Source organism: Balaenoptera musculus, chromosome 17 (assembly GCF_009873245.2).
Source record: "Balaenoptera musculus isolate JJ_BM4_2016_0621 chromosome 17, mBalMus1.pri.v3, whole genome shotgun sequence".
Taxonomy (NCBI): Eukaryota; Metazoa; Chordata; class Mammalia; order Artiodactyla; family Balaenopteridae; genus Balaenoptera; species Balaenoptera musculus.
The window spans coordinates 10,247,155-10,261,691 of record NC_045801.1 but is presented as its reverse complement, the minus strand read 5'-3'; the positions used below and the strand labels follow the sequence as shown (position 1 = coordinate 10,261,691).

The 14,537-nt window shown below is 42.8% G+C and overlaps 1 protein-coding gene across 3 annotated transcripts in view; it reads right to left on the bottom strand.

Moving 5' to 3' along the window:
• The window catches only part of ADCY8 (adenylate cyclase 8), a 224,915-nt gene that overhangs the window by 49,417 nt on the left and 160,961 nt on the right, over window positions 1–14,537 (bottom strand). For 2 of the 3 annotated variants that reach the window (XM_036830369.1, XM_036830370.1), the window contains one exon: window positions 10,903–11,104. In XM_036830369.1, coding sequence (XP_036686264.1) covers window positions 10,903–11,104 — 202 coding nt within the window. Of the gene's footprint in view, window positions 1–8,742; window positions 8,833–10,902; window positions 11,105–14,537 lie in introns of all 3 variants that reach the window. The other variant, XM_036830371.1, reaches the window with a different exon arrangement.

The window sequence follows — 14,537 nt, the reverse complement described above, 5'->3', positions numbered from 1 at the left end:
ATAGACAACTGACCGGAACATAACTGTATAGCACAGGGAACTCTACTTAATGCTCTGTGGTGTCCTAAATGGGAGGGAAATCTAAAAGGGAGGGGATATATGTACACGTAAGGCTGATTTATTTTGCTGTGCAGTAGAAGCTAACACAACATTGTAAAGAAACTGTACTCCAACAAAAAGTAATTTAAAAAAAAGATGGGGTAGGGGATTAAGAGGTACAAACTACTATGTGTAAACTAAATAAGCTACAAGGGTATATTGTACAGCACAGAGAATATAGCCGATATTTTATAATAATGTTAATTGGATTAGATTTTGAATCACTATGTTGTATACCTGAAACTAATATAATATTGTAAATCAACTGTACCTCAATAAGAAAAAGAGGTCACAAGCATTTTGGTAACTAGGTTGAAATGTAGGTAGGAGAAGATGGACTGACATCTTCAGTGCAGATGTCATGTGGTTAGAGGTTCTTAGATGAACTCTAGGTAAGATGGGGGATCAACTGGCAGTGAGGATGTCTAGGCATCAGGGGTAAGTTAGTGGAAGACAGATGCAATAATAACTAAGCATTTTGTGGGGCATGTGTTCTGTGCAAGATACTCTATGAATGACTTTATTATGCTTCACCTTATTTAATTCTTAAAATGATCCAAGGACAGGTGTTATTCTTATGCCCATTTTACAGAAGACGGAAGTACTGTAACACTTCCCTGCTTCTTAATACTCAAGGTTTTCTTCTCTCAGATGATATATTGAGTTGGGAAATTACAAATTAAGAATTTCTTCTAAGTCTGTACTGAAGAAAATTGGAGTCCCATGTCTTGACAAAGTGCTAAGGGGAGCAATAATCTGTTTGCTTGAAGTGAGCATTTAACAAACTAAATCACGCATTCGGTTTTCTACATTCGGTGGATTGAGGACCTGCCGGGCAGCAAGCATTGTTCCCGGCTGGAAGGCACCATCCTAATGTCAGGACATTGTCATAATGCATCGTAAATTACCTTAGCTTTATGTGCACATTTTCCTCTTAGAGGAGGAAGAGGAAGAAGAATTTTACACAATATCTCAAAGAAGGGCTTGAGCATCTGCCCACACGTGTACTATATACCGGAGTGTCTGTACCCATTTGGTTGCCGCCAAAGTCCCGTGGCATTATGAACTCACGGAACAAGAAGGAAAGGGAGCAGATAATTTTGGGGAGTCACTGTCATTCAAAGAAAAGATTCCAACTTCCTGAGTCACACAAAATCTAACTCTTTGCGATTGCAAGTCTGGGTACAAGCAGAACGGTGAAGGGCACATGGGCCAGCGACAGGGCTTCTCTGCCTCTCCCTGAGCTCTGACCCCTCCCATGGCCCAGGACTGAGGCTGGCATGAACCTGGGGCCACCCCGGGTGCTGAGTGGAAGTAACTGATCTGACCCTCCAAGCTGTTTCCTGGTTGTATTAGGCAGGGGAAAGGGAATTTTGTGTGTGTGTGGTGCTCCGGTGCAATCTTACTCTGCTTTGGCTTGTTCTAGATCCTGGTTCCATGGTTGACCTCCCCTTTCCTCCCCAATATGAGAGGAAGAATGATGAACGTTCTCTAGCTCCTTATCGTTACTAACTTAGATCTGTTGAAACTGCATTTAAATTCCACAAGCAGGTGTGCTGTTTGTGTCTGACTTGGGTGGAGGGTGACTCTTCTGGTTATTTCCTAGAAGGGACTGCAGCTCCAGTCACTATTTTTACCTCATAATAATGCACAGAAAGACATAGCTATGTTAATGATGTCCACAAACGATGACTCAGTATAACTATGAAGCAAAACTGAATCAATGAGCAGGCAAATAGCTATTTCTTATGGAAGGACATCACTACCTAATATTTTTAAATATAAGAATGATGCTTCTCCTGTTATTGGTCAATTCAACGTAGTCACCTTGGGGGACTATGTGCTTATCCTGACCATGCATCTTTGATGACTGAGCTCTGATCTCTGTAAATTATCTTCAGAGTCCATTTTTGAAAAACACCAAAAATGCAGTCTCTCTGTATTTGATTCCTAAACAGTGACGTCCAGCCAGGTCACTCATCTTGGTGACTTTCAAAAATTAAATTTGTTCCCAGAGGATAACGACTTGACATTGTTGAACATACCTAGGAAGCATATGCTGTCAGCTAAGAACAATTAGCAAAGAGGACCATGGTGGCATTGTTTGAGTATGTGCATGCTCTCCAAGGCCACTCCCTTGGCCTGGGCAACAAGTGAGGGTCTGGAAGGGTCTGGCTCCCTGAGAATTATCCAACTCATGGTGGTCACCATTTTGTAAATAATTGACAGGAGATTGATATTGCTATGAAACTGTGGCCTGTTCGGATTTTTAGTCACATGGTGTACACATGATTATGTAGATAATCTCATGTTTAGAGCATAAAGTCTTGCGCATTTTTTAAAAAATTTGTTACATCCCTATCTTCTTCCTTAAATTCAAATCTCTTCTTGGGCAGGCACTATTCACTCTTAGTTACCAAAGTCTTCAAGAAAGAGAGGGAGAGAAGAAGCTAACATTTAATGAATGTTTTATGTACATTATCTCTATTTGTCACCCAACCAATCTTATAAGATAGGTAGTATTGTTAATAATCCCATTATACAGATGAGGAAACTGAGGCTCAGAGAGGTTAGGTGACTTGCCCAAGGCTACACAGCTAGTAAATGGCAAAAGAAGAGTGCTTGCTCATTCTATGTCACCACATAGCCTCTGTCATTCAAGCCTATTCTGTTTCCCAGGCACAATTAATGTCCTTAAAGCCTTGGAATCTAAGCTTCAGTGAGATGGGAATGGTTTTTTGGATCATATTGTGTTATTACGGCTTTTGGCACTTTGTGGGGAAAGGCAATTCCAAAAATTAATTATCATTTGGGAAAAAACAAAATGATCTCCTCTGTGTATTTAGCCATAACCTAAAATTGGCTCAGTGTAGAAGCAAAATGAGTTTATATAAGATCCCTCTGTTCAACTAGGAAAAGTTCTGAAATTACAGTGGAGCTATTTGACACTTATTCTTTGTTTGAATTATTTGGTGGGACTGCCACTGTGGAAGCCTGGGAAAATCTAATTTTATCCTGAATACTTGCTGGGGATTTTAGACCACAGTGAATAAATTTTCCTTCAAAATCACTTAAGGTTCTGATTCCTACCTGAGGAGTTAACCAGAGAAATGAAGGCAAGAGTTTAGGGGAGCACCAATTTGTACAGTCACTTTTGGAATTAAAAAAAATCTGCTTATTTGCTTTATTATCACTGATTCTCTCTTCTCTTTTCATTGTTTCTCTTCCTGCTTTTTTGCTCCTTTTTGCTTTTTCTCCCTTTTATCTTCCTCTTTTAACTCCCCCCCCCCCTTTCTTCTCTCATCTTCATCATCATTATCATCAAGATGACTGATGTTTAATGAGCATTTATTATGTACCAGGAACTATAGTAAGTGTATACATATATTCTATCAATCTAAGTCTCATGACAACCCTGTGAGGCAGGCACAGTTGTTATCCCCAGTGTGGAAATGAGGCTCAAAGAGCTTCAGTAAGTTGCTCAAAACCACAGTTATAAGCATCAGAGCTGCAATTTAAGCCAAAATGTTCTGACTACAGGTTTCTAACAGACTTTCTGTAATTCTGCTTCCCTCTTGTCTTTCTCTGTCTGTCTTTCTGATTCCTCTTTGTACTTAATTTTTTAAATGGCTTTATTGAGTTATGATTGACCTACAATGAACTGCATATATCTAAGGTACACAATTTGATGAGCTTTAGTATTTGCATAAGTCGGTGAAACCATCACAATCAAGAAAATGAACACTTGCATGAGTTTCATTGTATCCCTTTATAATTCCTCCCCCCCACATCCCAAGCCAGGAAACCACTGATTTCTTTCTGCTATTATGTATCAATTTGCATTTTCTAGAGTTTTAGATCAGTGGGACCATGAAAATGCATACTTTTGTTTTGGTTTTTTTGCTTATTTCCTTCAGCATAATGATCTTAGGATTCATCCATGTTATTGCACATATATCCATAGATCATTTCTTACTACTGCTGAGCAGTAGTTCACTGGATGTTTGGTCTACAGTTTATCCTTTCACCTGTTTATAGACATTTGGGTTGTTTCCAGTTTTTGGCTATTACAAAGAAGGCTGATATGAACCTTCTTTTCCAATATAGAAATATAACATCATATTTTCTAATATATTTCTCATTATTTCTTTAAACAAGAAGTTTATTAAGCAACAAAATGCCTGACTTGAAGGGAAAACTATCTAGGACTCATTTCTTTTACAGTAATTTATCCCTACTTAAAGACTGATTGCCCTATATGTTTATTTCGTTATCTGATTGGATTTTCATTTTTGTAATACACACACACACACACACACACACAAAATAAACAGTTTGATCTTAAAAAGAAAGAAGAAGAGTCTTGTTAGACTTTCAGTCTTTTAAGATTTTTTAGGAAGAACTAGAGCAGCATCTAATCTAGGGATAATTCTTGTATACTACTGAAGCAAGACTCATCTGATTGCTCTAATTAATGTCCCATGAATTATGATGTTTTTCAGTCTGGCTGGTGGGAAAAGACACTATTCCCAGCCCTGTGTGAGCGCTGGGCACTAATCCTTTCAGATGGTTCTTTCCCAAGCATTGCTTAGCTTCCTCACATGCATGCACTAATAGGACCCTCTGCAGATCTCTGAGTTTTTCTCTGTCTCTGCAACTCTCTTCTCTCTGGTAGTGAGTCCTACAAACTCTAGCCACCTTGGTCCCCCCAGATTCTCGGCTCTGTCTCCTCAAATCCGGGAGTTGCACAGGGTTCCGTGTGTGTTCTTCCAACCTGAGCCAGTCTGAAAACAAGATCTCTTAAAGCAAGATACATGGGACTTTCCTGGCTGTCCAGTGGTTAAGACTCAGCACTTCCACTGCAGGGGTGTGGGTTTGATCCCTGGTCAGGGAACTAAGATCCCACATGCCACGTGGTGTGGCCACAAAATTAAAAAAAAAAAAAGAGCAAGATACAGCTCTGGCAATCACAGGGCTCACTTAATTTGCTTCTTGTTTTTCAGGGATTGCTGTCCTTCAATACCTGATGCCCAGTGTCTTGAAAACTATTGTTTCATGTATTTATTTATTTATTTTTAAGCTGTTTCAGGTGGCAAGGCAAATCTTGTCTCTGCTACTCCACTGGAAATACATCTTTTTTAAAGGAAAACTATTAAATAGACTGTGGGCTCTGTCCTGTGCTGGGCCCTTAAGGTAATGTTGAAAACTATACAATATTGTCTTTTCTCCTTAAAGCAATTTATAAATTTGAAAGGTTGGAAAAAATGTTCTAGTTAGATAAATAAATTATAGAAAGGATGGAGTGAGGGTACTAAGATGATGCCTTAAGGATATGTGAGCTGGCAGGAAGTAATCTGAAGGGATTGGGTCTACTTGAAAAAGAGAGACTTGAAGGCTGGGTAGAACCTGAATTCATGGGGGAGAAATGGGAGAAAGTGCCAGGATACAAAGACACAGATGATTATACTTCTAGGGAAAATTGGTTCTCAGGGACCCTTTAAAACCATAGCATACTCTGATTGCTCTTGCAAGTATAGTTGACTAGTCATTCAATTGTGCCAGAGCAGAGAATAAAGGGGCTTGATTGTAAAATGAAGATCTTCCCATTGAGCCTCCCGAGAACTGCATTCTGGTGTTTGAGATGATGGGAATGGTTTGTGCATGTGCCTGTCATTCACTTTACAAACCTATGTCTCTTCGCTCCCCTCTTGGACTACTTCTCAAATCGTAGCTGGGACACGGCTTTCTTCACGGTCGTTTCCTGTATCTTCACTCTTTTTTAGTAATTGGCAAGCTCCAGTTCAGAAATAAACTATACTTTATACCATATATGATGACAGCCTCTCATGTTTATGTCACATCATCCAGCTTAATCAACTGCTTCTGGCCTGAGAATCATTTCTCACGGGTGAGGTGGAAAGGTCCGGTATACAAATGAGGAAACCAAGGCTCAGAGAGATGACGTGATTTGCTTGGGGACACACCCTTGTGAGTGATGGGAGGTGGCTGTGCAGATTAAGCCTTTTAGAAGGTTTGAATGTTTGATTCCTTCTAGTTTGGTAGACAAATCCTTAGGGAGAAAAGCACGGCCATATATGTCAGGATGGCAAATGGTGGGTCAAACCAGGTTGCTGTAGTAGCTGGTGATGGAGAGAGTCCAGATGCCCACATTTTAGGCCAGTGGGATTCCTGCACCTGATGGGATTTTGGGAGTTGGCAAACTTTGTCTGTCAATAGGCCAGATAGCAAACATTTTTGGCTTAGTGGGCCACACCACCTCTGTTGTAACTACTCAACTCTACCGTTGTATTATTATACAAGCAGCTGTAGACATTGCTAACACATGAGTGTGTCTGTGCCCCAATCAAACTTCATTTACAAAACAGGTGGCAGGTGGAAATTGGCCTGTGGCCATAGTTTGCTGACCCCTGGGCAAGATGGTCCTTTGTCTGTGGGAGGAAAATATTAAAACTTGGACTCATTTATTTTATCTCATTTTTTAACATTTCTATTTTATGAGTATGTTTCATAATGTACATGGTATGTTAGTACAGTGGTATAGGTATGTAACTTATAGATAAATATATATTGATGGTGCAAGCTCTAAACTTTTTACTTAGTAAATAAATCACACCTGACATTTAATCAGCAGATACTTTGTGGTAGGTGTTGCTCTGAACACTTTACATGGATTAATTCACTTAATCCTCACAACAACCCATCAAGAAGGTATTTCCTTTCATCCTTATTTTGCGGAGGCACAGAGATGAAGCTACGTGATGCAGAAACTTACCCACCCCTTTCTTAGGACTGGGAAATCCATGAGTGCTGTGGTCCTGAGTTTGGGAGTTCAAGTTTGGGGCCAAGGGTATATATCAAGTGTTGATTCAGAGGTCCAGATTAGTACTTCACAAACACCAACTTCACCTAAGACCACATGTTAGAAACTCAACGTTTGCCACCTCATCTAGGTAGGCACTGTGAGAACATGATATTCTTTAATTCCACAATCACTGTGTGAAGAAGGTATTATTTATCCCACTTTACAGATGAGGAAGCTGAGGTTCAGAAAGAGTATGAACTGATTCAAGATTCTACTGCTACCAAGTAAAGGGGCTCAACTGGGAGTGAAATCCAGCGTTTGCCTAACTCTAAACGTCTGATTCTTGGCCAACTTACTGCCCCTTGGGACACTCCTCATGCCCTCCAAACGGAGAAGTTCTCAGGGAGCTGGTGTCCCACAGAGTCTACAGAATTGGAGCTCACTCATTACTTGGTGGGAGGAAGTGCTAGAGCACATGGTCTGCCCCACACAGCCCTGAAACCAGAGCTAGTCCCATCCTGCTCAGGACTTCCTTAGGAACAGCCTAGTTCTTCCCTAGGGACGGAGCCTGGATTCATAAGTATGAGCTCAAGAATAAGCCAGCTATGGTTTGAATTGCACTACTAAGTCTTAATAACTGAATTAATAAGGGAAGGACAGAAAGGGAGGAAGAATGAAGAGAAATGAGAAAGAATGGGAGTCAGGCATGAGTAGCACTGAGCAAGCTACTTTCTGAGCCTTAGTTTCATTACCTATAACATGGAGATGGTAATACCATCCTCCACATATCTTGAAGATTTAACGATGTTATGCATATCAAGTAGATGCTCTATATCTGGGGTCAGAGGTGAGGCTTTCTGTCCTTTTCAGAACATTTCTCAGACCAATTCTGGGGCCAAGGTGAGATAACAGAGAGCCTTTCCTCCACCACACATTGGAGGGGGTCTCAGAGAATAAAAATCTACCCAAGGTCTTCAAGGCATAGGGTTGGCTGGGGCCTACTGGGACATCCCAACTGTCTTCCCTCCTGACCCAGAACTTATATCCCAATATGTGAAGGTCTGGGTCATGGCTTAACAGAGCCAAAGACTGTCCTTTGCCTGACCCTCTAAGCTGACCCCAAGGCCCAGGGCCAGACTAGTAGCTGTGTGGCCAAGAGAGGGTCAGACTTACAATATGACGGTGAGTGTCCTGTTGGGATACCTATTGAGTTTGTGATGCTCTGGGCATTTTCTTTACCACTTTGATTTATGTTTAGCTGTTGTTTCTGCGTTTGTGATTTACTAGCTTCCTTCCTTCCTTCCTTCTATTTCCTCTTTCTTCCTTCCTTTTTCCCTCCTTCCTCCCTTCCTCCTTTCCTTCCTTCCTTTCTTTCTTCCTTCCATCCTTCCTTCCAAAGCAAACTTTGAGTGATAACTCTGTGGCCTGCCCTATATTGGAGATAACAGCACATTCTGCTCTAGGGCTTTAAGATGAGTTACAGGAAATGAGAAAGGAAGAGGAGGCAAAGGGAAAGAGGAAAGTGGATAGAGGGGAAAGTGAAGAAGAAAGAAAAGGAGGAGGAAGAATAAGGAAGAGAGAAACGGGAAAGAGAGGCAGAGGAGTGAGCAGGAAAGAGGCAGAGGGAAAAGCAGAAGATATAAGGAGAGAAGGGAGGGCAGAAAAGGGGAAGAAGAAGAAAAGAAGGAGGGAGAGCCAGAGGAGGGAAGACGGGCCTCTGGAGTGCTAGCATGTCTAAGGCCCTCAGCCAGTCCTGCTTATCTGGAGCTGTGGAGATACCTAAGCCCCAGTCTCGCCAAGGGGAGCTCGTGAATAAATACCTCTGGGTAGGAGCAGATATCTGTAAACACAGCTGAGGAATTGAAAGTCAGGTTCTTCAAGGGTATCGACTTGTCAAAATCACACCACAGCTGCGGATTAAGAAAAAAAAGAACAACAAGAAACAAACAAAAAAAAAAACAACACAGGAACAACAAAGTCAGTGTAAGCTGGAAACGGGAGTCCTCTGCTACCGCTGTCGGGCTTCGGCAAATGCCTGGAGCAGGCCAGGCCCTAGAGGGGCTTGATTTCAGAATTCAGTGCCAGCTGGGATTTTTCCTTTCATTTTAAAGAAAGTACTGGCTCAGAAAAAACATTTGCAAGCCAGTCACGAAACCTGGGTAAGACTGCTCTGTTGACCCCCTCCCGGAGGGTCACTGGAGTGGGGCTTTGAAGAGAGAGACAGGTGGCAGGAGAAAAGGTCTGGGAACACTCACAGCCTGTCTTCACGTCAACAGCTGGGCAGATTCGAGGGATCCAAGGGGGAACGCTTTCCAGAAAGACGCTTAGCGTTGGGGAGGTGGGCATTTCCTAGGCCAGAAATTGCTGTAGGAGATTCTGTGGCCCTCAGAAAAGCATAGCTACCGGTGGCCGAGTGCCCATGCTGTGCCAGATACTTTGTACAAAAAGGCCTCACAACCACCTTGTGATGTAGCTACTACTTTTATCCCCATTTTACAACTGAAAAATATGGAACTCTGAGAAGTAAAGTAACTTGTCCAGAGTTGCCGAGCTGGTAAGTGGTGGAGCTGAGATTTGAACGCAGGTCTATCTGACTCCAAAGCCTCTGAACTTCCACTCCACTGTGGTATGGTTGGCCCCAGAGGTAACCCTGACCTAGGGTCATTGGGCTTATTTCCAAATGCCGCACCCCAGAAACATCTGATTCATCAAGACTTGAGATCCTGGCTACGACTTGGCAGTCTGTGATCAATGACCCTAAGTACTTCCGTTTTCAATTGCCATAATCTATAAAATGTTCATTAGATGATGAATTTAATTAGATTATGGTTTCCCTTTTCTTTGGGGATTTCCCTCTTTCTTCATAGACTCCTTTACTACGAGGCCAACCGCAGAGCTTGAGCAATATATACTCTAAGTAATTATTGGGCCAATTTGGACAATGGATTTCAGGCAGTATAAACCTCCAACACAGGGGCTGACAATTGTGGGGTTCACCGTTTGGGTCCCTGAACACTTGGAGAGCCTCCCTTAGGCCCAAAGGGCACAATGATGGTTTCAGCCACAAGACGATGCCTCAACTAGCCTCCCTCCATGTTCAAAACCTGGGATCAGATAAATGTCTCCTAAAATCTAGATCCCTAAATCATGGACAACACGGACTATTTGGATAGACACAGAAAACGCCTAGAGCGACTATGTTACCATTCTAGAGAGAAAATGAAATCATTAAAGCGTGGATCACCAAATTAAAACAATGATAAATACGGCAGTTGGAGATTCATCCGAGTTCCATGTGTCACATCCAATATGAACTCTTAGAATGTCACAGGTAAGATGCTCAACCCTAACCCTGAAATGCAGTTTCCTCATCCGTTACATGGGAACAATAATACCTACCTGTGGCACACAGTAGGTGCTCAATAAATAAACGACAGCTATTTATTTCCATTCCCCCACTCCCACTCCCAGAGATACAATTTGGCATATGAGAATGAGCGTGAGTCATGGAGTCAGACAGACCTTATTAGCAAGTTATTTCATGTCTCTGAGCCTCAGTTTCCTCAGCCATAAAGTGGGGATAATGAGACTTACCTCACGGGGCTTATGTGAGGATTAAACATGAAAAACACATAAAGCTCCTCCTTCAGTGCGTGGCACATAGCAGGTGGGAACTTGATAAGCAGTAACTCTTATTTACGATTATAATTCACTGGCCACTGAAAGTACAGAAACTTAAGGGCGTTTGGAGCTCCTTTAGAGCAAATAACCTCCGCCACTGGGAAAAAGACAATTTTCCACCAGTAAAATGCACAGTTCTGACAGTTTAGCCACATCTTCCTTCTCTAACCCTGAGCTTGGGGCTGGACCAGGCACGTGAAGATAACTAGTACCAAGGAAGGCAATGTAAGAAGCTGCAGGTTCCATAAACTCTTAATTCCTGACTACACACTAGATACCAAAGGGCTTGGAATGCTTACGATATTTAGGATGGCGCCCAGGAAATTAATCAAGATGGACGCAAAGATGATGACATTCCTGGCCAAATAGGTCTCGTTAATCCAACAGCAAGTTTTCCGGAGGACCAGGGGCAAACACTTATAATCCTCCGCTGTGGTGATGAGGACCAGAGCCGAGTGCAGCATAATCAGGATGGAAAACTGGATGGCCATTGGCATCACCCTGCAGGGAAACATAGAACGTTGGGTCACGTGGCATTAATCGTGTGATCCCCTCTTGATGAGCAACTCTGGCAATCACATTCATGATCGCCCTTTCCCACTCCTTGCACCCAATAATTCCTCTAAAGCTCTGTTTGTTCAAGAAAAGGGCTATTAAGAGAAGACTTTTTAAACCAGTTAAATCCATCCCTAGAATATTCTATTGAGAAACTTTGCAATGAACATCAAATATTTGGCTTGATCTATTGCTTCTGCCCATTTTTTCCCACTTCTTTTCTCATTCCTCTTTCTCACTAGGCAACTGCTGCCAAGGCAACACACCACTGGAATTCACTCTCAGTACTCTGGTTGTGGGAGAGACCCACACGCACTTTCCCCTTCAAGGTGGGTTTTAGGAAACATTTTCCCTCTTGGCCGCTCTGATGCCAAGAACTGAACTTGGCACCTCTGCTCAGTTCAGTTGGTGATCATCATGGTTTGCAAAGACTATACTATGTGCTGTGTGGGACATGGGTATGTAGAGCTCATACTTGCCCAAGGCTTCAACATCACAGCCAACTATACATCTCAGGCTTCAAAGCTCGGTCCTGTGGTAGCTCCTGCCTATTGGGCACCTCTGTTGGGTGTCAGGCGGTGATCTAAAACCCCATCTCTGGAGGCATCTGCGTCCTCTCCTTATCAGCCAACTTATCACCAGGATTCTCCCTGGGAATTTATCCCTTGTTCTCTATTCTCTGTCCAGCCACTTGTGTCCTTGGCTGGCACCTGTCATTTCTCTACCTCTATTTTAGCCAGTAAACTGCTGCATGTTAAATGGTGCCTTAATGGACACGGTGGGAGATTTTATATCCGTTCCTTCCTCTAAAAAGTGAAGTTCATTCATTTGGCTTTAATATGCTGACTGGAGCTCAATAAATTGTACATTTAGTGAATGAAGTTGAACCTACCTTCTTCTAAGGCTACCTCTTCTTATCCTCTTGCCTGAATTTTCCTATTTATTATTAATAACACTAGCATAAGTACTGTATTGAGCTCTGATTATGTGCTAGGCACTATGCTAAACACTTTATATATAATACCTCATTTCCATTCCTCAGAACAAACCTAAGAGGTCTTTTGATCTCTTTTTTCACATGAAGATTTAAGGCTCAGAGAGGAGTAACTTCCCAGGGGTTACTGAGTTGGTAAGTGTTAGAGCTAGGATTTAAAGTCCACTCTGCTATTCTAATCATTTTGGTGAGTAATGTATGTCCCATATTTGCAGTAATCTTTTTTGCTTCCGTGGTTTCATTGTGACATTTATTCGTTCAACAAGCTTTCTTTCTAGGTAGGCATCAGGGGTACCAGGACGAGAGACACATCTTGCCTATCTTCTAGGAGATCATAATCTAGAGGGGAATATGGATATACAAATGATGAACTATTACATACTATGTTATGATATAGGAAAGGTTATAAACAAACATCTTTTAGAAAATAAGAAAGGAAATCAAGGAAGGCTTCACAGAAGAGGTGACACTGGGGTTAGGTCTTGGAGGTTGAAGAGAAGGATTTTTGGGAGGAAAGACTGGGGAATGTGAACAAAGTAACAGAAGAATGGGAGTGACCAGTGTGTTTAGAGTTTTTCAGTGAGGCAGGTGGTGAGGCTTTGGGACTGGAGAACAAGTGGTCCAATAAATGCTGTGCGAGAGAGCCCTGCCTGTAGGCAATGCACTGATATTTAAGATGTCTAATCAGGGAAGGACATGATCATATCTGTGAGTGTGAAAGACAACTGTGGTGGAAGGTGGTGGGACTGAAGAGGAGAGAAGGTATTTAGAAGGTTTAAATAGTTGAGGCCTGAATTAACGAGGAAGGGACATAGGGTAACAGCACTGAAAATTGGGAAGTTCAAGGAACTATGCGGAGGTAATCTTTATTTATTTATTTATTTATCTTTGGCTGCATTGGGTCTTCGTTGCTGCACAAAGCCTTTTTCAAGTTGCCGTGAGCAGAGGCTACTCTTCATTGCAGTGCACGGGCTTCTCATTGCAGTGGCTTCTCTTGTTGCAGAGCACAGGCTCTAGGCGTGCGGGCTTCAGTAGTTGTGGCTCGTGGGCTCTAGAGCGCAGGCTCAGTAGTTGTGGCGCACGGGCTTCGTTCCTCCGTGGCACGTGGGATCTTCCGGGACCAGGGCTCGAACCCGTGTCCCCTGCGTTGGTAGATGAATTCTTAACCACTGCGCCACCAGGGAAGTCCCTGTGGAGGTAATCTTAATAAGTGTTTTATATGTGTGTGTGGGGGGGCTTTTGGGAGAGGTAAGTCATGATGAGCAACATGAATGTTTTCACCATCTTACCTGGGTTAAGTGCAGGAAGAAAAGCTAGTCTACAGAGGTAAAGGGTGATGCATTTGATTTGGAGCAAGTTGAATTTTGGGTGCTTGTGGATCCTCCAGCTGGAGACATCTAGATGTCTAGGCAGCTAGAGGGATGGTTGTAGCACTCTGGGTTCCGAGCATGTAGGCGGTGGTTGAAAAGTCTGAGATTGGAGAAAACTGCCCAAAGAGGGAGTGCAGAGTAAGAAATAAGAGGAGCAAAGGTGAAGCTATGGGAGAAGCCAATGGGCCAGAAGAAGAGATGGCATCAAAGGGAATTTAGGAAATGTAGTCAATACACAGGAGAGCAGGAGTTCATGGCATCATGACAGCTGGAGGGTAAAACATTTAAAGGAGGGAGTAACCAAGACTGTCAATTTCCTCTGCATGGTCAAGCATCATGAAGGCTGGAAAGTGATTTCTCCTACAGCCCAGCTATCATTGTTGGAGGTTTTTGTTGTTGTTGTTGTTTTTAATGCTTGCACAGTTTTGATTTTATGGATCACCTTGACAGGAGATCTCTGCAGGTGTTTTAGATAAGAACAGAAGGTCTGTGTAGCAGTGGGTTCCCAGAGGGCCCTACGCAGATGGGTAACTTCCCCACCCCCTCGCACAAGCTGGAAAAACACTCCCTGACAACACACCATTATTCCTGGGCACCCAGGGGAAGCAAATGACAGAGAATGCAGGTGGATTGCTTTGTCAGGCACTCCCAGGAGAGAAGGGGTCAATTCCAAGGCTGATGTGTCTCAATACTATGAAGCAGCCATTGAGAATACAAATATCTTGTTCCAAAGCGAAGGAAGAAGCAAATCAGGCAAAGGTGAGTCTGAAAGCTGCCCAGCAGGAGACTCAAACTCTTTCATGGTCACGGCCGCCATCCAGGTAACCTACAGACCTCCACATGGCGCACCGGCCTAGAAGGGTGCCCTTGGTTCTCACTGCTGCCTTTTCTCTTTCTCCACCTCTCTGTACCCCATGGACAAATCCTCAAGCACATGCCCTAAATGCTGTGCTACTCCTACCTCTGTATTTTCTCACTCTCCGGGGGCGGTGGGGAACATCCTGGTCATCCTTCA